Below are 26,086 nucleotides of genomic sequence, written 5' to 3' on the forward strand. Positions count from 1 at the left end.
ATTAAAGGCAGCTTTTTTCAGCCCGCTCAGTTTCCCTGCTGTGGTTCGACTGGCAGCTGCTGAAGGCGTCAGCGAGTGCAGTGTAAAGCTTTGAGGAAATATTCTGTGGACTGATGAGACAAAGCTGAACTCTGGAAAGTTTGAGTCCAGTTACATCAGCACGACACTAACAGAGGATTTCATAAAGAGAACATCCCAGCAGCAGCAGCTGTGGTGGTGGTCCGACTTGCTGTAACTGAGGGAACCATGAATGCTGCTCTGAGGAGGAAGTATTTACAGGCTAGCTTTGTTTGATGATCTGAAACATGAAGAAGAAATCATGGAGGGCCAGTTTAGCATATGCACCAAAACACGACATGGATGAGAAGGTAAGACGGATATTTAAGGGTGAAAGCCGGCGGTAGGATCTCATTATTTTCTTATTACCGAGCAAGTGTCTCCATGCTGTCACTGCAAGAATCCCAAAGCTGAAAAATGAACCCTTCTGGAGCACTCTGACCCTGTGATACCAAGAAGAGCTGGAACCACGCGTAAGAAATGAGGCCTCATTTATTGGAAAGAAAGGTGCTCGCCAAGCTCCACCCACAGAGCATTCTGGATTTATTATTACTGAATCTATCAAACACACACAGAGTATAGAAACAGTCAAACTGTCTTTAATAACACCCAAAGCTTCACGTCCACACAGCTGAACTCCACACATCAGCAACCAGTAAAGAGGAGGACACAGGAAGTCAGCGAAAGCATCAAAAGAGGAAAGCATGAAGATACGTGATGGAATAATAAACATACAATGGAGAAAAAACGAAGGAAAAGTCAGGAAATATTTAGGGAGCAGTGAGGGGACAGCGAGGGGACAGTCGGGGGACATGGAGGTTTATGTTGCACATGAGAGTCCAGGTTCTGGAGGACAGGACAAATATCAGCAGCTGGAACATCTGGGACTCAAACGGGGCAACAACACAGAGCTTCATTTGTCTCTACAAGAGGTAAATCTGTTTGTTTCTGTCCTCATTTGTCCGCAGTCTGCAGCTCCATTGCTTCGTGTGTCAGAGGTTAAAGGTCAGCAGGTGTTCTTCAGTCCGACCAGACGTGTGCTCACCTCCCACAGTTTTCTTGCCACCACATCGTCCTGTCCCTCTGGAGCAGTTTCTTTCTCTGCACAGTCGCTGCAAACACAGATATGAACAATGAACAAGTGACTCAGTTTAATGTGTTTAAAATGGAAATAACCCCAGAAAAGCTCTGCAATGTTTGAACGTGTCTTTGTTCATCAATCAACCCGAAGTTCAAAACCTGCAGCTCTTCTAACGTCCAGGTTCAAAGTTTGCATCGTTGCCTCTTTGACCAACAAGTGGATGCTGACACAGGCAGCTGTAGCTGCTCGCTGCCTGCAGGCGCGACCTGGACCTCTGCTCTGTGTTTGTGCTGTCGGAGCCTCATTTTTAATGACATCGTCTGACCAATAATATGGCCGCTGTTAGGTTAATGTCCAAGAAGGCGGAGCTCTGGTTTAGGTGAGTGAAATTTGTGGGTTTTAATTGGATGTTAGTGATTAGCAGGTATCTGTGTCAGTGTGATAGCCTCTCACAGCCTGCGGATGCACGCTGACAGTCAAGCTAGCGAGCAGCAGCTGAAACAAAGTAGTCCACCCTGTCGCTGGCAGGCAGAAACGCAGAGGGCTTCAGTAACATCATTTTAAAAAGTTATTCCATTTATTCGAACGTGTTTACTACTTAAAGCTGAGAGAGGAGAAATCTCATGAAAGGAAACAGAGAAATGACAGGAAGTGAAAACTCTGATCTCAGAACGGTTTTATTTGTTTACCATTCAGCAGCTCAGACACGCCCACATTTATTATCAGAGCCGTCTACTCTTGTTTTACCTGAATTCTGCTCCTCGGACTTTAACACTTTGAGATGCTCAGGGAACAGAAAGAGGCACAGGTGTTTCTTCGGCCCCTCCCCTGCCTCCTACCTGAAGTAGCATCCAGACAGCTCCTCCAGGCCCGGCGTCACAGCGCAGTACAGGCTGGTTTGGCAGCCCTCCCACGGAGTCTTCATGAGCAGCAGGGATGGGAGCTTCAGCAGCAGCCCGACCAGGGGGAACCAACCCTCCACATGGCGACCCAGCTCGGTCCGGATCACGCCTGGGTGAAGAGAGAACGACGACACACCAGAGCCTGCAGGAAAGGTGAGGACAGAGTCAGGAGGCGGGTTCACAGGTACTTTCGGGAGCTCGGCGGTCAATCACATCACAGCGCTGAGAGGCGAGATAACCCTTCCTCCCGTCAAACCATTTTACAGTAGGGACCTCTGAGGCTTTTGAATATTTACGGGGACCTCTGAGCGTTTGTGGCGTTCAGTGTTTGTGGGGACCTGAGAGACGTCGGGCCAGCTCTCTGGAGAACAGGATGTTAGCCAGTTTGCTCTGTCTGTAGCTCTCCAGAGCGCCGTACGGCCTCCGGCTGAAGAACAGATCGTCAAAGTCAATACGACCTGTAAGAAACACATGAGGTGTTAAAGAAACAACGCAAACATCATCAGCACTGAGATCTTTTAAGAGGTTGGGGGTACCTCCACGGTGGGCAACGGAGGACACGTTGACCACACGGCTGGGGGAGGAGCTCTTCAGCTTCGGCAGCAGCAGATTGGTGAGCAGGAAGTGACCCAGATGGTTGACCGCCAGCTGTGTCTCAAAGTTGTCCTCGGTCAGCTGTTTTGGACACATCATCACTCCTGCAGACAGACGGATGCTCAGAACGACAAAAAGACGAACGGGCATTCACCTGTTCACAGGTGCGCTCACCTGTTCACAGGTGCGCTCACCTGCATTGTTGATGAGGATGTCCAGCCTTTCTTCGCTGTCCAGGAAGTCTTTAGCAAACTGTCTAATGGAGTACGTGGAAGCGAGGTCCAGGTGTCTGATCACCACGTTACCGTTTCCTGTCGACCGGCGGATTTCCTCAGCCGCCCGTTCTGCCCGGGTCAGGTCCCTGCACGCCATCACTACCCGGGCTCCTTAATGCAGTAACAAGTGACAAACACATCAGCGTCTGCTGTGCAAACACAAAACATGATTTTATTTTATATGCTGGAACATGCAGTTGAAATAATTTCATTTTTGCTTGATGCGTAAAGTTAAAAGGTTAAAACTCATAAAACAACAAAGAGATTTTTACATTTGATTCAAATTGATATGAAGACAAAATGTACTGAAAGGTCGATTCAGTTTATTTCATATTCAGCTTGTGTATTCATTTTTTGAAAAGCAACTAAGTAATAAGGTAACTAAGTAAGTGATCAGTAATTAGTAACTAATTGCTTTTTTAAAGTAAGTGGTGAGGTGAAACATGTACAGACTTCAGCTTTCACGAGAACAGAAAGAAGAGTTTCTGTTCCTGGAGTGGGAAACATGGCGGCAGCACTCGGACGCGCCCAGGCCTCGGCTGCTGAGCCAGGATTAGTCGCCCTCGCGCACATCTCGTCTTCTTTCATGACCTTCTAGAAATGCTTTGAACTGTTACAGATGTCGAATGACTTTCAATCACATTTGAGTGAAACGAAGAAAGATTTCCACAGCTGAGCACCACGTTCACTAAAGAACAGCCAATCAAATCAGTGGATCAGTGTTTAAAATAATCAATGCACCAAACAGCTCAGCAGCACCAAGAACCTTAACGACCACAGAAAACACTGAAGTGGAAGATTACAGAATTATTTCCATGGTAAGAAAAACAACTTCACAGCGTCTAAAAGGCCTGAAACGCTGTGCAGGACGATCACTGCGATGCTTTCATGGATGGAGATACAACAAGGTGCAGACCTTGGGTATCGATCAGACTTTAAAACAAGCGCTTTCTGAAAACCGTCTTTGGACATGTGAAACTGAGATGAAGCTGTATCAGGAGGATGGAGAGAAAAGGGTGGATGCAGTGTTATGGCGTGGGAATGTTTGGCTGGATCACAGGTGTTTCTCAGATTACAATAACACGCCCACAACATGGGACTGTAGTGTTTCCCTGTCAGCAGCTTCTAAAGCTTCGTCCTTTCTTGTAGGAGACACTCGAGTGTTCGGGCAGTAAGACGGGATCAAACCGGGCTGACCTCGGCGTGCCAGATCTCTGCTCGTCTCTTTGCCGATGCCAGCGTTTGCTCCAGTGATCACAACTGTTCTCCCATCCAGACGAACCGAACAGCGACAAACTCCACCTGCGATCCACTTCCTCAACACCGCCACGCCTGCAGACACACACACACTCTCTGTCAGTACGGCAGCAGTGGGGCGAGGCCTGGATCTGTTATTTCTGTGAGAAACTCAGCATTTGTATTTCTTCATGAACTCTTCGAGGAACGCTGACATTAACCTGCCTGCATCAAAACTGACTCTGCATGTAAGCTCACAGCAGCAGCAGCGGCTCCAGCTGTGGATCTGGACCCCGAATGCAGAACAACAAGAATGTATTTGTCCTCATGCAGGTCAGTGGCTCTCAGTCTGTATTATTAACTGAGACATTATTTGGGCTGTAATGTAACACTGTTTGAATTAATGAGAAGTTAAATCTTACAGATCAGCGTGACTCCCAGCAGAGCTCCAGATCTCAGCATCAGGCAGCCCTGACTTTCCTCTCCCTGGGCCGGGTCTGAGCTGCCGCCGCCACCGGGCCACGGCAGCACCAGGAAGCCCCCAGAATGTGCAGCTTTCATCCCTGCAGGTCAGAACAGACTGAGAGGGAGCTAAACTAGACGGAAGAAGGAGGATTAACAGATTAGAGGAGATTATCCAGCACAGAGCTGCTCTGGAATCAGTTCCACAAACCACCAATCTCTGCCATGGGCAGGAAGAAGAAACTGTTAGTGATGACAGTCGGTCGGCACCTCCAGCAGCAGGACACGGGGGCTCCCCGAGGATGTGCTCTTCACTCTGCTGACCCACGACTGCACACCATCACACAACTGCTTCCTCAAGTTTGCAGACTACACAACTGTGGTAGGTCACATCAGCAACAACCATGAGACCTACGACAGGAGTGAAGTTAAACATCTGGCTGAGTCCCTGAACGTGGAGAAGACCAAGGAGATCATCATAGACCAGGAGAACTCACACCCTGCACACCCCACTGACCATCAGTGGTGCTGCTGTGGAGAGAGTAAGCAGCACCAAGTTCCTGGGTGTGCACATCTCAGAAGTTCTCTCCTGGTCAAAGAACACAGCATCATGGTCAGTAAAGCCCAACAGTGACTCTACTTCCTGCTCAAACTGAGGAAAGCGAGAGCCTCGACCCCCACGATGAGCACCTTCTACAGAGGCATCCTCACCAGCTGCATCACCGTGTGGTACGGCTGCTGCACTGGGCCTGCAGGAAACAGCTACAGCGAGCAGTGAGAGCAGAGAGAGGATCGTGGGTGCTTCTCTTCCCTCTCTCCAGGACATCTACTGCACCCGCCTCACCCAAAAAGCTCTCTGCGTCACAGGTGACTCCACCCATCCGTCCAACAGCTTCTTCAGTTTGCTGCCATCAGGAAGGAGACTGAAGAACCTCGGGGCCAAAACCAGCAGACTGAGAGACAGCTTCATCCATCAGGCCGTCAGGATGCTGAACCTGTCGACCAGACCTGCACCCACGTCTGCCCTCTGACCCACAGTGCCCACAAACACTCGCATTGTGTTGGACACTTGTGTGTATAAGACTTTCATGTTGTTTAGTGTAACGCTGAGGGCCACGGGAGCCCTGCAGGTTCCTGTGTGTGATCTGTACATGTAGTTTTTGACAATAACGTTGACTTCGATGACGCTCTGCTCTTTGGTAAACAATAAAATGAAATAAAATCAGAATAAAATCACTACATAATACATATAACAGTCCTGCTCGCAGCTCGAGTTTCATCTGCTCTGTCAGTAAACTCTACTAACCAAAGTCTAATTTAAAGGTCTGCAGATCCACATCAGCACTCTGTGGGTGTGTGCTTCAGAAACACGGGGACAAAAACGGCACGTTATGCTGCCAGGGCTAGTTATTTTATGAAACCTTCTCTTTGCTCTAAGCTGAAAATGATTCAGAAAATATACATTTTAGATTTACGTGATTTGTGCGGAGACACTCTGGAAAACTTCTGGTTCATTATGACATCACAGCGTGTCACAGGAAGTTCAGTGCGCGTGCCACTGTGTTGAGACCTGGCTGAAAGGTGAGCCTCACCTGTGTGAGGTACTTTTTTCTGAAGCACAAACACCTGAAAAAATAAACTCGTTTTTATTTTACGACGCGCTTTTTCAGCTCGTGACGTCACGGACATTGGTCACGCCCCATCCAAACAAAACAAAAAGAAGATGGCGCCCTGGCCCAAGCGTGGCGGCGGTCCTGGCGCCCGTCGCTCCCCGCTGACCGGCCGCGGAGCCCGCTGTCCCCCGGCCCGGTAATCCGGTCTGCTCGCCTCTATCCTGACGGCCGCGACTCGGTTCAGCTCCTCCACAAAGATTCCACTGACCAATGAGCTGCAGGGCCACCTGAACAGGAAGTGACGTGTCTGTGCGGACCAATCCGCAGTTGTAAAACGGCAGCGGGCGGAAGGCCCGCCCCCTGACTGTCGAACCGGAGCGCGCCTCGAGAAGAGCCGTGCGAACCCGTCCGAGCTCTGCGGTGCCGCTCCAGTTTCAGGTAAGCCCGGCCCGGCACGGCTTGTCCCGGCGTCACACGCAGGCCCCGCTGAAGCTTTCGGAAGGCGCTCGGCGTGCAGCGACGAGCTGCCCCCGGCGGGGCGGTGCAGACGGGGTGCGCGCTGCGTGCTGAGCTCTGGTCCTGACCGAGAGCCCGGTGACCCGGCTCGGCTCAGCTGGGCCCGCTCGGCCTGTAGGTTCGGGTCCCCGCCGACAGGCGCGTCTCAGCCGGGTTGAAAGGAACAAAAACCCGGAGAGCGGGCTGAGCGCCCCCTGTGGCGGCAGCTGCCATTACACCTGCAACTACAGCTGATTGAACCCAACTTTATTTAAAAAGATTTACCGACGTCAGAGTTTGTGCAGAGCTGCTGTTGTTTAACTTCACCGTCAGCTGAGCGAATGAAGGCCAGCCTTTGTTAATCACACCACTACTTTATTTAAAATAAGGGCCGTGACAAAGAGACAGAGCACAAACGGCAGCAACAGAAGGCATCGAAACGTCACAGTGACCGGAAGTCTGTCCACACTAACGCCGCTGCCGTGATTGTGCGCGTGATCAGCGGGGTCAGGTCATCCTGATCAGCGTGTTCGGCAAACGCAGGTGTTTGACTGGACTGCACATGTGTCCTCATTTAAATCATAAATGTTTTAAATCTACCGACTTCTGTTCAAACCGGGACTGAACTGCGCAGCTGTGAGGTTCACTGACACAAACATCAGCGTCTGTGATGCTGATCAAACCTGATGGACCCGTCCTCAGGCTGTGGACGCAACACAGAGTCTTTCAGCTGATTTGTCCCTGAAGGACATGTCTGTTTGTAGTTTTTGGTTTAATGTCACTGTGGTAATGCTGAGAGACGACTCCGCCTTTCTCTCATTGGTCTTTGGGCTCACAGGTGTTCTCTGAAACTAAACGCACTCGAGTATTTACAGCTAAAGTTACCTGTGAAAAGATCACCTGCTCACCTGGCTCTCAGGTTAAATATAACTCTAAGCTGCAGGTGTGCAGTACCAGTGTACCAATGTCATGTGACGTAGTGGAAATGCTGCTGGTCAGATTTTTCTTTTATCGTGGTTACAATGATGGTTTCTCTGGTGGTTTCCATAGCAACATGGATACAGAGTTGTTTATGGAGTGTGAGGAGGAGGAGCTGGAGCCATGGCAACAGGTGGATGACAGTGTGGAGGAAGATGACATGGACTTCATGGACAACTATGGAGAGCCAGGTGAGTCTCAGAACCAGGTCCAAACTCTAAAACCAGTTCTGGACACTCTGGACCTGAGTCAAACCCTAGAACCAGACTCTCTCTCTCTCTCTCTCTCTCTCTCTCTCTCTCTCTCTCTCTCTCTCTCTCCATGTAGTGGAGGATTCTCCATCTCCACTCCCAGTCTCTGAGACTCCACCTCCAAGGACCCCCCCACCCATCATCACACCTGCTGCAACAGGTATGTGTTCGGTGTTTCTTTGAATAGCCGATGACACAACAGGAGCCCCAGACGGCGTCTTCACTTGGATGCTTAGATCAGTTGTGTTACTGTAGACTCTCACAGCATGACTGTTGACTGTGTGATCTAGCACGAGATGAATAAAGCTGAGTTTACAGGTGTCGTCAGGTTCAGGTGTTGAGTGTGGCGCTCTCTGTCTGATGTTCGTGTGTCAGAGCAGCAGAGCTAACACAGTGTGGAGGAAAGTGGCAGCAAAGGGTCAGCAGGTCAAAGGTAAAAGCAGCAGACCTCTTCTCTGGGACAGGCAGAGCTTCAGCAGCTTTGTTGGAGAACCAAACGTGACGATGTCTGAAGCTGATCCTGGAACAGCCTGAAGCAGCAGAGACGCGGTGCTGTGAGCTGAAGGTGTTCCTGGATGTGGAGGAGCAGTCTGTGCTTCCACGTCCCTCCGTAAAAGCTTTCACCGAGTCCTTCTGCTAACCTTTCTCTCTTCTTCAGCTTCATCACCTGCCCAGGTCGTCTCCTCTTCCTCTGTGATACCTCCTTCCTCTGTCGTTACCGCCTCCTCCTCTGCCCCGCGCCTCCCTGTTGCCTCCACGGCCCCACGCCTGATGGCTCAAGCTCCACCACTCATCCTGACTCAGACAGCGGGTGGAACGTTCCTACTTCCAGCGGCCGCCGGCACCGGCAGCAGCCAGCCCATCCTGCTCACCACTACACAGGTATGGAAATCAAACGCACCCTGTGCTTCAGCAGGTCAGCCAGGCCGAACGCTCCTCTGTGAAATGAGTAAAACGTGAGAATAACGAGTAACATAACGTGAAACATACATGTGTACTCTAGCGTAATAAATTAAAACCATGAACAATAATCCAGAGTTTAGGCTCCACCCTTTAAACCGCTGCAGGCAGTCAGGCTGTCGGAACAGTGATTTAGTGTTTTGCTCACGATTATTTTAAATCATAATCTTGGTTATTTTGTTTTGGTCACTAAGCCACTCCCTCGGCTGGTCGAGGGCCGGTGTCCTGCAGGTTGTGGACGTGTCCTCGAGCATACACGGCTGATTTAAATGGCTACATTACCTCCTCAACGCACCTGTACTAATCATTTAGTTCAGGTGTGTTGGCCCAGGTTGAGATCTAAAACCCACAGGACACCGGCCCTTGGAGATCCCCACCCTGATGTAAAACGTGGGTGCAGCATTTTAAACCTGCATTCTTTCTCATGCCCAGCAGGGGGCGCTGTGAAAAGCGGTCTGTGAGGTTCTCCTCTTGCTCAGCTGAGTAAACTCTCTCCTGGTTCAGTGCGACTCTGGTGACATAAAACAGGAAGTTCACTTTAGGATTTTGGTTAGGGCTGGGTTTTGATAATCGATTTATTGATTAAAATTGATTCTAGCTTGGATAACGTAAAATCGATTCATTAAAATCCTGAAAGGATTTTTAAGTATAAATTTATTTTGCCTGAAACGCCAGAATCTCAGGTTCTGCACAAAGACGTAAACTACTCTCTCTCTCTCTGTCTGTCTGTCTGTGTGTGTGTGTGTGTGTGTGTGTGTGTGTGTGTGTGTGTCCCGTCTAAAATCTTGTTTGTTTGTCACGCACACAAAAAGAAAACCTAATTTCTGCCGTTCAACAGGCTTCTGCACAAATTTAAACTTTTTTTAAATTATGCAAAACGCTGTGTCTGTAATAAAACCGCTGTAACTTCAGAGGTAATGTTCATGTGTTGATTAACTTTGACTGCCTGCTCAAACATTTGGTTTAGCATATTTTGAGAGACTATATATAATGAACTGGAGTACTTAGCTTAACTCAACCTTATTGAGCCATCTCTACCACTTGGTTGAGTTATGTTATCCTAAAAAAAACACTAGATGGCACTGTGTCAGGATATGGCAGGCCTCATCTGCCACCCTCCAACCAAGAAATCAGAAAGCAAAAAATCACTCTGGACACATGGACTGTTTTGGCTAAAAACTTTAAAGGTAAGTACATTTTTCTACAGTATAAACATGTCAGAGTCTTTACTGAACATGATTATGTCATTTGATACCAGAAAATAGCTGTAATAAATCCGTAATATTTTTTTAAAAACATGCTCAACCAAACGGTTGATTTGTCAATTGATGGTAAGAGTAGTAAAACTTAGCTAATGTTTAGAACTGCTGTTTTAACATATGAAATTGACTATTTACTATTGAATATAAATAATTTAATGATCTATACATGTAAATATGACATGTTTACATTTTTCCATGACAAATACTGTATGTTACAAAATGTTCTAATGTTTAAAGATTTACTCACTTTCTGTGATTATTTTTTAGAGTACAGTTTTAAATGACACATGGAAAGCAAACCAACTATATTTCTACAATTGTATTTTTTTTAATGTTTATTAGATGGATTGCAAATCCTTTTATGGAGCAAGACAACGCACCTACCTGGCCCTTGTACCTGAAAATTCTCAGGACTCCGATGGTGAACTGAGTGATGATGACCCAATAGAGGATCCAGATTTTCAACCCAATTTTGCAGATGATAGTGATGAAAGCTGCTTTGATGTTTCCCTGGATGAAGATGCTCCTTCAACAAGTAGATCTAATAAACTTTTGCGTAAAATGAGCAAAAAAGGGAAACCTATCCTAAAAACAGTTCCCTTGGATGAAGCAGAGGATACATTAGACCCATCTTCCTCTTTAGTCCCAAAAAAAGAAGAATCTGGAAGCATGAGGACATTGAAGAATTTCAAGTTCCAGATGCAAGTTTCGAAACGCCTGACGCCCTACAGTCCCCATTCCAGTACTTCAAAATGCTCTTCACTGATGAAATGATTGATCATATTGCCTATCATACCAATCTGTATTCTGCTCAAGAGTTGGGGGACACAATCAAGACTAGCCCTAAGGAAATTGAAGATTTTCTGGCAATCCTCCTATTCATGGGTGTTTTCAACTTTCCATCGCTAGAGGATTACTGGCACCATGAGTCACGTTTCAGTGTGATAGCAGATATCATGCCAAAGAAGAGATTCCAGCTTTTTCGCCGGTTCATTCATTTCAGTGATAATCAGCAGTGCAATGAGAGTCAAGACCGATTTAAAAAAAATCAGACCTCTCTTTGATATGCTTCGTGAGCAATGCCTCCAGATGCCATCAACAAATAAGCACAGCGTAGATGAGGTCATGGTAGCATATAAAGGCACAAGGGCTGGCAATCTCCGTCAATATATTGCCAACAAGCCAGACGAATGGGGCTTTAAGGTGTTTTGCCGAGCAAGTTCATCTGGCATCATTCATGACCTGGTCAGGGACCTTCCACATTCTTCAACGTTACCCTCAGTGAAGAGGAGCAGATGTTACCTTTGGGAGCCAAAGTGGTGACAACACTTTGCCAAACCATAACACAGCCAAGGCTTTCTGTTGTGTTCTGTGACAACTATTTTACCAGTTTTAAGCTGGTCCAGCACCTAGACACCTCATTGGGTGTCAAGTGCATTGGCACTGTTCGACCAAATCGCACAGGTGGAGCCACTTTGATGACAGACAAAGAGCTGATGAAGAGAGGGCGTAGAGCTTTTGACTACAGGTCTGCTGAAGGTGTGATCGCAGTTAAATGGTTTGACAACAAATGTGTGAACCTGCTAAGTAATGCTTCTGGGATCATGCCACTTTCAACTGTCAAACACTGGAGCAAAGAGTCCAAGGCGAAAGTTATGATCCCATGCCCATCACTCATCCCTGCATACAATGAGCATATGGGAGGGATAGATCTCTCTGACATGCTGGTACACCTGTACAAGACCCCAGCCAAGTCTACAAGATGGTACCTGCCACTCTTTGGTTACATGCTTGATCTGTCCATTGCAAATTCCTGGCTGGTCTACAAGAGGGAATGTGGACAACTAAACCAGAAACCAATCACACTCAAAAGATTCCGCCTGGCAGTTGCGCATAGCTTGAAACAAGTCAACAAGCCAGCATCCAAAGTTGGCCAACCATCATCCAGCTCTCCACCACCACCAAAGAAACGATACACCCCAAGACCCTCACAACCACAGCCAGATGTGCGATATGACTGCTTTGGGCATTGGCCACTTCACTTTGACAAGCGAGGCCGATGCAATTACTGTCCAAAGGGCGTCTCAAGATGGAAATGCCAAAAATGCAATGTTTTCTTGTGCTTGAATGCCAGTCAGGAATGCTTTGCAGTGTACCACCAGAAGATCTAATCATCAAGGGGTATTGGTGAAGTTGCATGAACGGCAAAAGAAAAGAGCCAGAACTGTTTCAGTGTGTTCTCAAATTTTTCAGTGCAAAATGGCAATGGTATATAATATACCACCAGAATTTTCTGGGGAAAAAAAAAAAAATGTTAGTGCTGTTCCAACACTACAGTGAAAAGTTTATGTTAACAACAGGTCAAAAGTGAATTTGTATGTTTATGAATTTTCGGTAATTGCAGATCAAGTTTTGATCAAATTTACAATATTTTTGTGTTTTATACATTTTGTGGTTTGTTATTATGACGCCCACTGTTGAAATGGAATCCATCAATGTTTGATGTTTTACTACCACAATAAAGTGGGTCAAACACAAAATTGGGTAGTTATTGTTTTGCAAAATGAGTATAACCTTTACTTTTTTCTACTAGTTATGTCTGTAGAACTTTATGTAGTTGTACTATAGAGAGACATCTCAACCGTTTGGTAGAGGGTAATATTTAAAAAACTATAAGGTGTGTATAAATTTTTTTTTTTTTTTTTGATTGTGATCATTATTGACCTAAAGGAATAGAAAATATGAACAAATAATTTTTTCATTGTATTTATCTTGGTGAGGCAGTCAAAGGGTTTTAATGGTTTTCTTTCGTTTTTGATGTACTGCAGAATATCCATCCATCCATTCGCTTCCGCTTATCCTTTTTTTGCGTGTGGCGCTGGAGCCTATCCCAGCTGTCATAGGGCGTGAGGCGGAGTACACCCTGGACAGGTCGCCAGTCTGTCGCAGGGCGAACACACATAGACGTAGACAACCATTCGCACTCACATTCACTCGCACATTTACACCTAATGGCAATTTGGATTATCCAATTAACCTATCCCCACAAGCAGAAGTACTGCAGACTATTTTTATAAAATCCCAGAACAGAAAAACCACCTTCATGTTTTTCTGTTTTATCTTCAGCTACTTTGACACAAAGGCCTCGCTGTGATGCTCACACCTTTGATAAAGTCTTGCGAGTGTCAGCTTCCTTTCTATAGGCAAAATTTCCCAGATTCAAATCGAATGGAATAGATTCTAGACGGTGACGATGTCCAGTCTGAGAGGAGCAGGAAGCAGGGGCAGATTTGGGGGCGGGACTACATCTGAGATAAGCTGTTGAGTCTCCACGTTGTGTCATGGTGATGTCGTGTGTTTGGATGTACAGGGTTTCCCGGTGCAGACGGTGGTGAACCCCGGCGCTCCTCTGGTTCTGAACCTGCAGCCGGGTCAGACGGTGCAGCCGCTCACGCTCATCCGGTGTAGGTCGATCTAATTGGTGACGAAATCCGTGATCGATGTCAGCCGATCGCTAATCAGCCGTTTCCTGTCCACAGCCCCGTCGCTGGGTCAGCTGGTTCGGCCCAGTGTGGGCGTGTCGCCGGTAAGATCAGGCCCCGCCCCCTCAGGAGGTCCCACCCAGCCCGGCTCGACCTTCACTGCCATGCAGCTGCCCGCCACGCTGACGATTCGCACCAGCACACCAGCACCCGGTGAGCGTGACACCTAGAGTGGGAGGAGCTTCTTTTAGGACGACTCAAACTGACCAGTTTCATGTTTTTCAGTTAACCTCCACGTGACCCAAGTGGGCGGAGCCAATACACTGAAGGTGGCTGGGTCCCCCGCCCTCCCCTTAGGTTCAGCCAATGGCGTCACCAGAGCCACTCCCATCAGCAGCGGTACATCAATAACCTGTCAGTGCTTGTGTGTGCTCAGATTTGTTACGTCTTACCTTTGTGTGTGTGTCACCTGCTCCCACAGCCGCTCGCTCCGCCCCTTCGACTGTCAGCACAAACTCGGCTGACTCCACCCGTGTGGTGATGAGCGTGGAGGAGTTTTATTATGGCACATTTGAAGGTGATCTGAGTCTGAGGAAGCCCCTCCCACTGGGAATCAAAACCTCCACCTTCACCTGCCAGATCTGCTCTCACCTGTCAGAGAATAACCTGAGGTGAGCACCTGAGCACACGCGGGATACAGATGCGGTGCTCTGTATGTTTAATGTGTGTGTGTGCAGGTTGATGCAGCACATGCTCCAGCACTCAGAGCTGATTAATGGCGGCGGCGATGATGACAGGAAGTGCTGCAGGTTCTGTTACCGTCAGTTCTCGTCTGACGCTCAGCTGCAGAGCCACGAGGACCAGGTGCACGGCCCCACCCTCTCCTCCTGTAAGACCCACACACGGAGTGCTTGCCTGTGTTTTTGCATGTGTGACGAGCTGCGTTGGCTCAGGGCTCACCTGTCACCTGTCTGTCTCTCAGGTATGTGTCGTATCTGTGAGTGGGCGTTTGAAAGCGAGCCACTCTTCTTAAACCACATGAAGTCCAACCACAAACCGGGTGAGATGCCTTACGTTTGCCAGGTGAGTGACCACTGACCCGCCCCTTCCCACCTACGGGCCGTCCTAGGTCAGGTCTGATCCTTACCTCAGGTGTTACGACCTCGCAGGTGTGTTCGTATCGCTCGTCCTTCTACTCGGACGTCCTTCAGCACTTCTCCAGCTTCCACAGAGACTCGTGCTTCCTGCTCTGTATTTTCTGTCTGAAAGTGACCAGAAATCCCGTCAGCTACCGGCAGCACCTGCTCAAACACCAGGTAAGCACACGCACCAGGTGTAGACGAACAAACACCAGGTGTAGACTTCCTGCAGTGGAAGTGGATGGGTCTTTTAATTTGAAATTCTCTGTTCCCAGATAAACCAGGCCTTCCACTGTAACAGGTGTCGTCTGCAGTTTGTTTTCCTCAAAGACAAGATGCAGCACAAACTGGAAAACCACCGCAGCTTCCGCCGCCCGCCTCAGCTGGAGGGCCTGCCGCCGGGGTCAAAGGTCAGTGCCTTCGTCTTGATTTAAATGTCTTGCTCCAGACAGGTGGCATTACTGGTCCATGTGTCTTCAGGTGACCATCAGGACCTATGGCAAGATAAGGCCCTTGGTGACATCAGGAGGAAGCCGCCTCCTCCAGAACCCCGCCTCCCTCATCCAGCCAATCAAGATCAAGATGGAGCCACAGAGGTCTCTGATCCAGAAGAACCCCACAGCATCAAAATTACCGCGGTCCCCGACCAAGAAGCTGGGCAGCCGTCGAATCCATGGCAACAGGTGAGGCTGACGGTGACAGGTGACGTCGATTTTGGGCCCCTCCTCTTGTGTTGTTGATGTCACATGATTCAGGTGTGTCTCTCCGCTCCTCCTGCAGGAGGTCAGGTGATGACGACAGGTTGGTGTGTTTGGAGTGCGGGACTGACGCCTCCGATTTCTCCGCCCACTATCCGACTCACGTCCACTGCCTGCTGTGCCCCTACAGCAGCTGCTGCTCCCGGGCCTATGCTGCTCACATGATCAAGTAAGTAATCCGAGTATTGCAGGAGTATTCTTTAGCAGTAGGGCTGCCACGATTTGTCGACTAGTCACGATTACGTCGACTATCAAAATCGTCGACGACTGATTTAATAGTCGACGCGTCGTTTGAAGCTTTGTAAGATCACAAAAGACGCAGGAATAAGTAGCAGGATTTAAGAGTGTAATAACGGACTGAAACAGAAGATGGCAGCATTGCATGTACAAGGATGTCAGCTACCGTTAAACCCCGAAGAAGAAGAAGAAGCAGCTGTGTCCCAGAATTCATAGCGCAGCCCAGCTCAGTTTCCAACAATGGCGGCAGCTAGTTAGTTTTAATGTTACTCTTATTATTCTTTCTGGGTCACAAAATAAACGTTTAACATATTTTCATGGAGAATGTAGCTGTGTAAACCTCAAATATCTGCTCAGTTTATCAGGACACCACATATTTTCAAAAGCGCTCCGACGTTTTCGGAGACGTCTGTTACCCACTAGCTCGATAGCTAGCCGGGGGCTAGGCTAACTAGAGCTGTGAGAACACCGGACTCCCGGCTAATCGTTTTCAAACCCACCGCCGTCTTTCGCTACTCAGGTTAAACATGATATATGAGTCACTTAGATAACTTAAAATGTTATTGTTTGGCTTTTTTTTTAGTATTTTATTTGTTCCTGAGTAAATCGGTTTGGCTGAGATTAAAGTTATAGTTTTTAGAAGAAGAAGAAGAAAGTGTGTACATTATTGTACTTTATTGAGCCCCGTGGGGAAATTGCTCTCTGCATTTAACCCATTCACTCAGTGAAGCAGTGGGCAGCCATTGGGCGCCCGGGGAGCAGTGTGTAGGGACGGTACCTTGCTCAGGGGTACCTCAGGGTAGCTGTTAAGGGGAATCGAACCCCCGACCTTCCGATCATGGGGCAACCACTCTACCTACTGAGCTATCCCTGCCCCACACAGCTGAATAAACGTCAAGCAGACAACTGATTATCAGAAGTGTGAGATGCTCCAGAATTTACTCCGGTGTCCTGTTATATTTTAGATAGCAAGGAGTTTATTAAACTTCACCGAGACAATCTGCAAATTTCATTAAAATTTAATAAACGATCATCTTGTCTTTATTGTTAGTTAGCACCTTAAACACTTAAAGCTGTAAGCTAATGATAGTTATATAAGAGCAGATGCTGCTGGTGCAATAAGCAGTAGTTTTACGTCCAATGGATGATCTGATTAGTCGACTAATCGCAAAAATAATCGGTGACTAGTCGACTATCAAAGTAATCGCTTGTGGCGGCCCTATTTAGCAGTAGTGCGTGCAGTAATCTGGATTTATGGATGCTCGATCGTTTATCTGCAGCCACCACGTCCCGCGCTCCAAAGACAAAGCCGTCCCCCTGCACAGGCTGCCTCCTCCATGGTGAGAACCTCATTGATCTGATCAGGTTGGTCTTCGTGCTGCCGATGAAGCTCCGCCTCCTCATTTTCTTCTTCTCTTCCTCACCGCTCAGCCCGTTCCACCTGCAGTGCTTCAGGTGTGAGTTCAGTTCTCAGACAGCTGACCTGATGGCCAATCACCTGCTGATGAACTCGGAGCATCACAGCACCACCTGCAGGATCAGGAGTAAGACCGCACCACCACAACTACACCCATAACAACACAATCTACAGCAACAATCGCTGCTACACCCAAACAGGCTGCGTTCAGCTGCTCGTTTAAAACAAAGGGCAGCTCAGTGGGTACAGCACGCACACAATGTGTACACATGTACATAACATCCACACAACAGCCACACACCATGTAGTGTGTGCATGTACACTTGTGTAGCTAATAAAGTGTCAAGCAGAGGTTTCTTCATGGTGCAACGTTAGCGTCTCCACAGCTGCTGCAGAGTAGCACAAACACCCCGATGAGGATAAAGTGGAGCTGATGAAACTGCTGTTCGGGGGGAAATCAGCTGACGTCTCTGAAGCTGAAAGGTCGACGGGTTCTTGGCGTTCACAGAGGTCTCTCTGTTTTCCTCTTAAATCACACTTTTCCTGGTGGGGAGCCTGGAATTGATCCATCGCTGTGACGGCAAAGAACTGGAAGGTTTCCAGTCTCTGCAACCGGGGGAACAACGGGGGAGGGGTCGAGGTTTACTCAGCCTAACAATCGCTGTTTAAAGTTTGTAGATGCAACATGGAAAATTCCAGGCTTGTCCACTCATCCAACCTTGAAGCAGTGTTAAAGATCTGTCCTCTGGCTCTCGGCTGCCTGAGCTGTAAATGTTTACTTGGGCACTTCCTGGAGCCTCAGCTGTGTCGCTCAGTCTGAAGGCTCCAGTCCCGTTCTTTGCATTCTGCTCTAAACGTCAGTCACGTCAGGGTGAAAGTTTTGGAGTGAACAAACTAACCTCGGCCTCGCAGCTTCTCCTGTATGAAGAATAGTGTACAGGCTTTTGTCTGCACAGCGGAGCCAGAACATCTGGATTTTTCTCCGTTTCAGGAAGTTATGAGAAGTGATTCAGCTGGGAAATACAAAGCCTGGATTTTTGATTCCTTGGTTGGTAGATGGTTTCTGCTCCTCCGGTTGATTAAACGTCCCCACTCTCCCCACTCTCCCCACTCTGCCTCTGACTTCCTGAACAACACGGAGCTGCTGCTCCCATTCATGCATGTTTTCTTGATGCACGTGTATGTTTAACCTTTTAAATGTTTTTTAATTAAAATAAGATTTCACTTAATTTACTCCAAAGCGTTTAACTGTTTGATCCAGGTTCTACTCTGTAGCAGCTGTGGAGACTCTAATGTTAAACTGGTTCACAGAGGAAGCATGCAGTTGCAGTTATCAGGGAATAATCTTGCTGTGATTAAGTGTTTTTCAGCAGTGAGCAGCAGAACAGGCAGAGATTAGTGCTGTTTCTCAACACTCAAGTACGCAAGTCTGCACTCACGTTCTTGCTAGTCCATATTTCATAAGTTCACACGGGAATCTGGCGGTCTTCCCGATAACGCAGCGCGATCGTTCTACAATTGGAACAACAGTGTAGGTGATGACATCACAGCTCCAGATAAGCAATTTGGCAAAATTTGCTTTTACATATGATCGGTTTCATGTCTCATAACCTTCATACAGTTAAACACAATCACTACATGACAGAAACACACGCTTCATCTCTCTTAGTAGAAACAGGAGAGATGTTAGAAAATTTTAGTAATCACTCAAAGCTTACAGCCGACAGCTGCAGTAATTCGGAAGAGAACTGAACAAATATTTCAAATATAATCTGATCATTGTCGGATCCTTCAGGATCTCCACGTATTAACACACTGCTTTTGTTCCCGGTGAAAATGTTTCCTCCTGAATTAAAATCTTTTTAATATTAGATTTAATTCAGAGTCAGCCGTTTAAATAAGAACAGCACATTTTACATCAGGGGATATGACGGGTGAAATTCATACTGACAGCTCTCAGAGTAAGGCTTTAAATTTAAATAAAACGGTGCAGTTATGAAGCTGAACTTTAATCTCAGCCAAACCGATTTACTCAGGAACAAATACAACATTGAAATGAAACTAACATTAACATTTATCTAAGTAACTTATATATCATTTGGGGAAATGGCCTGTATTTGTATAGTGCTTTACACATCCATTCACACACACATTCACACACTGGTGATGGCAGCTACATTGTAGCCACAGCCACCCTGGGGCGCACTGACAGAGGCGAGGCTGCCGGACACTGGCGCCACCGGGCCCTCTGACCACCACCAGTAGGCAACGGGTGAAGTGTCTCGCCCAAGGACACAACCACCGAGACTGTCTGAGCTGGGGCTCGAACCGGCAACCTTCCGATTACAAGGCGAACTCCCAACTCTTGAGCCACGATCGCCCCGGCATCATGTTTAACCTGAGCAGCAAAAGTCAGCGGGGGGCTTTGAAAACAATGTGCGAGGAGTTCGCTGTTCTCGCCGACTCTAGTGAGCCTCAATCACCCTGTCAGCTATCAAGTATACACAAGTGTGCATACTCAGAAATAGCCTAGGTCATGCTGATGTCAGGATTGTGATATAGATGCTAGCTGAATTTTTTTTTTTTTTTTTAGTGATGGCGGCGTCTCGGCCAACCTGCTGACGCACGTACAATGGTATAAAGATGTCACTTAAATGTGATGAGTTTTATTAGCTCTAGATTTCAGACTTCTCTTTTAAAGACAGGACGTCTCCGAACCTGTGTCAGGTCGGTGTGGCTAGGTTAATTCCAAAGAATCAGATTGTTAAGCTGCTGAAATGTAGAGTTGATCCAGCCTCTTTTTGTGTTTTGTTCCAGCCTATGTTGAACCGGACATCCAGTTCTGCCACAGTGAGGAGCCACAATCTTCAAAAGGAAGGGATCTAGATCAGAACAAGGACTTTCCTGACCCCTCCTGGAAGTCAGCAGATGGTTGGAAACAACCAGCAGGGGTTAATGATGCCTACTCTTCCATCCGCCCCTTCACGCAGAACAGCGGCCCTCACCACTTCCTGTCCAAGAGCAGCGACGCCATCGACTACTTCAGCCTGGTCTTCCCGGCAGCACTCATTGAGCTGATCACCAGTGAGACCAATGCCCACGCCAAAACTTGCCGTTTCCTCAGCAACACCTGCCTTGACTGGATTCCTGTCACCACCCACGAGATCAAAGGTTTCATCGGCCTGGTTATTCTGATGGGCATCCAAAACCTTCCCGACCCGTCGCACTACTGGTCCTGGAGTCACTATGACAACAGCTACACTTTCTATCGAGCAATGAGCTTTAAACGCTTCAAGCAGATCGCCACTAACATCCGCATGGGCAGCTTCACCACAGACGAGTACCGTGGCACCAGCAATCCCAGCGATTCGATACACATCTTCAGGCCGATGCTGGAAATCCTGAGCAAAGCCATGTGGAATGCCTACCGGCCAAACTGCTGCCTAACCATCGACAGGGCGCTGCTGCCCAGCCTGGAAGAGGGCAGCAGCCAAACCAAAGGGAACCCGAAGACTCAACCTCAGGTCTGGCTGCTCTGTGACTCAAAGTCTGGTTACTGCCACCGTCTCTTCATACAGATGGGGGTTAAGTCGGGTCAGGATCCAGGCTTCACCGTAGTGCCGGAACTGGTGAACGGTCTGGAGGGAAAACACCACCAGCTCTACCTTGCTAACTCGCTCACGTCTGTTCCACTTATGCAGAAGCTTCTGGATCAGGGCATTTATGCCTCCAGCTCCTTCCCTCCTCCCAGCTCCATCCTACCCAGGGAGCTGTGGGAGGAGGGCGAGCTAGAGAAACCAGGGGACTTCCTACAAAGACAGTTTGGCCCCCTGCTAGCCACTCGCTGGAGGGATACCAAGGAAATGGGGTGTCTATCAACAAATGCAACTCCAAATGAGCCAGATACTGTTTGGAGAAGGTCTCAAACCAAGGTAGGTGGACTGGACCCCATTGACCGCCCCATGGCCTTCCGCTTGTTGCAGGAGAACATGCGGGGTGTCGACATCTGCAAGCAGCTGCTGGCGTGCAACCCGCTGGGAGGGGTCCCTCAGGACCGTCATTGGCGCAGCCTTTTCTGGTTCCTGATCAACCTGAGCATCGTCAACGCCTTCATTGTGCTGCGTGAGAGCCGCAAAGAGAACCCTCCCGCCTGGGTACAGGATGGTCTTTTTACTCAGGTAAATTTCCGCAAGCGCTTGGGCAATCAGCTCGCCAAGTGTGCCCAGAAATACTTCGAGACAATGGAGATTGCAACGTCGCGCGTGACAAGGAACGAGGTTGCAGAGGAGCCAGTCAAACAAAGGCACAGGATGACGAAGATCAGTAATGTGTCCAAGAGGTGCAAGAACTGCAACTTGAAGAACATCCGCCACGAGAGCGTGTATGGCTGCATCGTCTGCAAAGCCAACCTGTGCAAACAGCCAAGCTGCTTCTGGGAATATCACGGCTTGTCGTCTCTAAACAAAGGTCAGTATTTCACTCGGTAACTCTGAAAGGAGCTGTTTTATTGCTCTGAATTTCAAAGAGCTGTTTTTGTTTTTTACAGGATCAATCAAAGTTGGGTTTCTCAAAGACAGAATAAGGTATGTGTTGATCCACACAGTTAAATGTTTGATTATTTGATGTGAACTACTAATAAAAGTTTGTCTTTGCTGCAGTGGAGCGATTGAGGTGGATGAGGTTTTGGACAGCGTGGACGAGACGATGGGCCCTGTGGAGGACCTGGACTTTTCTGATGATGAGAGACTGGACGACCTGGATGACGCTGAAGAAACTGAAGAGGTTAAGGAAGACTTTATCAAAGATCCAGAGTTCCATATGCCATCAACAGCAAACGGCCATGCCCAACCACCGGCCATTGCACCTGCCTCTAAAGAGCGTGAGGATTTCCTGACCGCCCGTCAGCTGAGGATTGCCCTGTTTGCTCTCTGTGATGGACTCCGCCAGGCCTCTCGCGTCTTTGCAACAGAGGCTCCGCTTATCCGATCCTGGCTGAAAGAGGCCCGGAAGCGTCTAAAGGAAAAAGAGCAGGAGCAGAAGGTCCAAACCAATGGTGCGGATCGTATGGTGGCCTGGGTGCTATCCATGCGTGAACAGCAGCTTCCTATCACAGAGAGCAACCTCTTCCACAAAGCTTCCACCCTCAAGAAGAAAGGAGGTTTTAGTGTCTCCTTCCGCATCTCTTACGACTGGGCGGTGAACTTCATGCTGGAGCACCGACTTGGTGTGCAGAGTTCTGGCAGGGCTGCGACACTGGATCGCATCCTGCCGCGTTTTCTGGAAGCCAAAGTAAAGACCTTCAAGGAGTTTACCCAGAAGATCATCCAGGCCCACAAGCTGACAAAGAGCACCGTTGCCGCGATGGATGAGCTTTGCATCTTTGTGGACTTGAGATTGGTTCAGGAGAAGTCTCGCCGCTCAGAGGCCTTGGAATTCACAGGGTCTTTGCCTCTGCTCACCGTGTACCTGACGGTGCTGGCTGACGGCACCATGCTACCTGCTCTGGTGCTGGGAAACAGGAAGCTCAATGAAAGAGACCTGCCAGAGTTCATTTTGCTGGAGGCTATTCCAGAAGGGCTGTCGGTCGAGGAAGCGTTGGACCTCTGGATTAATAAGGTGTGGCTGCGCACCGGCCCGGCTCAGCATAGTAAGTCAATGCTGGTCCTGGACCGGCATCGGGAGCACCTGGGTGATCATTTCCTCACCTCCATCAGCAGCTCAGGGACTCTGCCAGTGGTCATCCCTAGTGGGTGCTCCTTCTGTCTGCAGCCGCTGGAGATCTGCATGAAGCCGGTGCTGCAGCGCTTCCTGCTGTCACGCTGGTCAGAGTTCACTGCCAGGAATCCAGTGGAGATCAAGGAGACATCACCCCAGTCCCTCCAAGCAAATGTGGGTCAGGTGTTATTTGACTGGTTGGTCGAGGCTCTGACACACCTGAATAAAGTCCCACAGCTTTGGAAGAAGTCGTTTGACCTGACGGGTCTCCTGGTGGGGCCCAAAGAGGAGAACGTGGAATTGGACAACAGAACAACAGCTGATAAAAGAGGCGGGATTCAGTCCGAGCTACTGACGATGCTGACTGAGATCCTGCTTGGTGCTGAAGCTTCAGAGACAGAGTCTCCAGATCTGCTGGAACTGGAGGATGAAGAGGACTCAGAGGAGGAGGAACAAGCTGTGAAAGAAGAGACATCAGAAGAGAATCAGGAGGACAAAAAAGATGAAGAGAAGAAAGAGAAAGAGGACAGGGAAGAGACGAGGAAGGAGTCAGAACAAAGAGAGCAGATGGAGGAGGAAGGGAAGGAAGCTAAGGAGAAAGGTAGGACAGAGGAGGAGATGGTGGAAGATGAGGAGGAAGACGGGAAGAACAGTGAGGAGAAACAGGAGGTTAAAACAATTGAGGAGGACAGTGAAGAAGAGGGCAAGGAGACAGAAGAGGATAGGAAGGAGGTGAGCAAGGAGAGAAGAGAGACCAGGATAGTGATTGGCGAGGAGGTTGGGGACGAGTGGAAGATAACAGTGAAGAGCCGGGCCGAGGCCAACGGCGAAGAGGGCAGCAGGAAGGAGGAAAGCTGAACTAGGTGGAGGTCCACAAGCTTGACTTTGCACCATCTCTTAACACTACAGGGGGACGGTCTGGGGGCGGAACTTTCTGTTGGTGAGGGCACACCTGTCAAGGTATCGACTGTAAGCAACTGCAGCTGTGTGCTAACGTTACAGGCACTGGGGGTTTGGGGGCGAACCGGGGTACAACGGTGGAAACGGCTCCTTGATCGTTGCGTTCTCAGTTTCTTTTATTCGAGCACCATCTAGTCGACGACAGGGGAACTGCACCCCGTTCGTGTGAACCATGCGGACAGATGGGAACATTTTTGCTTCGTTTGTTATTTTTGGTAATAAATGAACCTTGAAGGTGCTTTTCTGACAGACATGTTGGAGTTTTACACAGAAAGGGATCGTGGAGTGGCCGAGTCACCGCTCATATTATGTTTTTGTATTTACAGTAAGATTTGTTTCCAGACCAGCCAATCAGGATCCATCTCCATCTGCTCTCATAGTTAGGTCTGTTTCATAAATAGTTAAAAACCTCTCCAGAAGTTCCTGCGTCCAGGTCGACTCGTTCGGCCAATGTGATCCTCCGGGAAAACTGACACGGAAATGTGCTAACAAACCGAAACGGTCACAAAAAACGACCGCAGGTGAAAACATCGTGTGGAGGTGCAGATTCATCACCGCGTGCAGAAAGTGAGCGTGTTTTCTAATGTGATCAAACGGTTCAGTCATTAAAGTGAGCAGAGGTGGACCTCCGCCTCGATGGCATCATATCATACCAAAAACTCCACCCGTGTTCAGAGCATGAGTGGAGTTTGGGTATGATCATGGGTGGTCGCAGTAATCCCACTCAGGCGATCACGTCAACCCTAAAGCGAAAAACGCAAGGCGAATGCTGGTTCTCTTCTGATGAACAATGGAGTCCTGGAAGCCGATTGGCTAGTCTGGATCTTGTGGCCAGGAAGTGTCCGTCTGATTATGACTCCTCGTGAAGCTGATGATGTTTTGGTGCTGCTGTACAGACTTTAGATAATGTTCCTCATTAATAAAACTAGAATCTCTACCTCTGAGTCCGTCTCTATAACTCTCAGAAAACAACTTTATGTTGTGCCTGACGGTGACTCTGCACAAATCAGCAGAGCGCCATGTGACTTTTATCTTATCAGGTTTACCTGCTGTTGGCTTGACGAGCTGCTGAAACTAAACCAAACCGACCAGCGGGTTCAGAGTCTGAGTGACAATGACAATGCAGGAGGACGCTTTCATAACAAGTCACTCAGAGACACTTTTCCCTCAAAGCTCTGAATAAATTGTGATCAATAATCAAACTTTATTGTTATTCAAACACCTTTAGTGCAAGTTATTGCAGAGCTACACAAGTAAAGGAAAAAATGGCCTTTAAGGACAGAAAGTTCAGAAAATGTTCAGCAACAATATTCAGCTAAAATAAATGATTAAATGCTTGCAGATAAAATGAAAAGTCAAATGCATCACGAGCAGTGTTGGGAAGGTTACTTTTAAAATGTATTCCATTACAGATTACAGAATACATGCCCCAAAATGTATTCTGTAACGTATTCCGTTACGTTACTCAATGACAGTAACGTATGCTGAATACTTTGGATTACTTAATATATTATCATGCTTTTTACAACAACGTGAATGTACTATTGCTGTGATTTATTACTATTACTGAAGGTCCGCGACTCCGAACTGTAGTAAAGGGACCTCTGACTAATACGGCGGGGTCCCTGTCGGCTCGTAGCCGAAAAATAGCTTTACTTTGTTGTGTGGGTCAACTTTTCTTGCGAGAGACAGAGAGAGGCGTTGAAAGGCTGCTTAATGTTTCGGAGGAAAACACGAACACGGTGTACAGTCGAGTCTTAATAGCTTACTTACAACTGGGCTCGTCAGGCACTCCTTCAGGCACAGTTTCAGATGTTGTGCAGCTCTTTAGATGTCCTTCCTGAGTGTACCCAGAGGTTTGCACCTTGCTGTAAACTCCGTATCTCCATCTATGATGCCATCTCTCAGCCGTAGAGCTGCGATCGTCCTCCACGCCGTTTCTGACTTTTATTTTTAGAACATTTTCTTTAGTAATTTTTGTGGTGATAAACAACCAAACAAACAGGCAACATATTAACATTCTCTGACATAAGACCATTTAAGAAAAAGAAAGAAAGAAAAACATGTCATAGGCGAGATTTATAGAGATTTACAATGTTCCAGAGTTCATTCACCCAAGTATCTGGCCTCTAGTGATGGGATTTCCGGCTCTTTTTAGAGAACTGGCTCCTTCGGCTCGGCTCACTAAAAAGAGCCAGCTCTTTTGGCTCCC

General features: G+C 48.0%; 2 protein-coding genes across 4 annotated transcripts; one reads left to right on the plus strand and one right to left on the minus strand.

Moving 5' to 3' along the window:
• Positions 1-583: 583 nt before the first annotated feature.
• LOC112435597 (retinol dehydrogenase 12) lies at positions 584-25,977 on the minus strand. 3 transcript variants are annotated; one of them, XM_076886657.1, is made up of 8 exons: positions 25,648-25,977; positions 4,568-4,708; positions 4,107-4,241; positions 2,829-3,020; positions 2,577-2,738; positions 2,379-2,498; positions 1,978-2,182; positions 584-1,169 (listed from the first exon to the last, which is right to left on the minus strand). In XM_076886657.1, exons 1-8 carry the CDS (start codon positions 25,910-25,912, stop codon positions 1,064-1,066), a joined length of 1,326 nt encoding a protein of 441 aa, XP_076742772.1. In that variant the 5' UTR covers positions 25,913-25,977; the 3' UTR covers positions 584-1,063. The 3 variants fall into 3 exon arrangements, with proteins under 3 accessions (XP_076742772.1, XP_076742775.1, XP_076742777.1); XM_076886660.1 differs by lacking the exon at positions 25,648-25,977 and adding an exon at positions 6,200-6,428 and having other exon boundaries at positions 641-1,169; XM_076886662.1 differs by lacking the exon at positions 25,648-25,977 and adding an exon at positions 4,819-6,312 and having other exon boundaries at positions 641-1,169.
• LOC112431868 (uncharacterized) lies at positions 6,521-24,811 on the plus strand. The gene is made up of 19 exons (XM_076886653.1): positions 6,521-6,658; positions 7,766-7,884; positions 8,021-8,104; positions 8,603-8,826; positions 13,537-13,630; positions 13,706-13,861; positions 13,934-14,047; positions 14,130-14,319; positions 14,386-14,537; positions 14,631-14,731; positions 14,818-14,964; positions 15,063-15,197; positions 15,268-15,470; positions 15,568-15,714; positions 17,063-17,122; positions 17,214-17,326; positions 20,017-21,666; positions 21,746-21,782; positions 21,858-24,811. Exons 2-19 carry the CDS (start codon positions 7,770-7,772, stop codon positions 23,770-23,772), a joined length of 5,637 nt encoding a protein of 1,878 aa, XP_076742768.1. The 5' UTR covers positions 6,521-6,658; positions 7,766-7,769; the 3' UTR covers positions 23,773-24,811.
• Positions 25,978-26,086: the final 109 nt, after the last annotated feature.

Source organism: Maylandia zebra, linkage group LG1 (assembly GCF_041146795.1).
Source record: "Maylandia zebra isolate NMK-2024a linkage group LG1, Mzebra_GT3a, whole genome shotgun sequence".
In the NCBI taxonomy this organism is placed as follows: domain Eukaryota; kingdom Metazoa; phylum Chordata; class Actinopteri; order Cichliformes; family Cichlidae; genus Maylandia; species Maylandia zebra.

Bases quoted from the DNA above. Each gene is read 5' to 3' on its own strand.
- LOC112435597 (XM_076886657.1), bottom strand. From the start codon at position 25,912: ATGGTCTTATGTCAGAGAATGTTAATATGTTGCCTGTTTGTTTGGTTG. The intron at 4,242-4,567 runs GTAAGATTTAAC...GTGTGTCTGCAG, and splicing joins GCTGGGAGTCACGCTGATCT to GCGTGGCGGTGTTGAGGAAG. The intron at 2,499-2,576 runs GTACCCCCAACC...TGTTTCTTACAG, and splicing joins CTCCGTTGCCCACCGTGGAG to GTCGTATTGACTTTGACGAT.
- LOC112431868 (XM_076886653.1), top strand. From the start codon at position 7,770: ATGGATACAGAGTTGTTTATGGAGTGTGAGGAGGAGGAGCTGGAGCCA. The intron at 8,105-8,602 runs GTATGTGTTCGG...TCTCTTCTTCAG, and splicing joins CATCACACCTGCTGCAACAG to CTTCATCACCTGCCCAGGTC. The intron at 13,862-13,933 runs GTGAGCGTGACA...CATGTTTTTCAG, and splicing joins CACCAGCACACCAGCACCCG to TTAACCTCCACGTGACCCAA.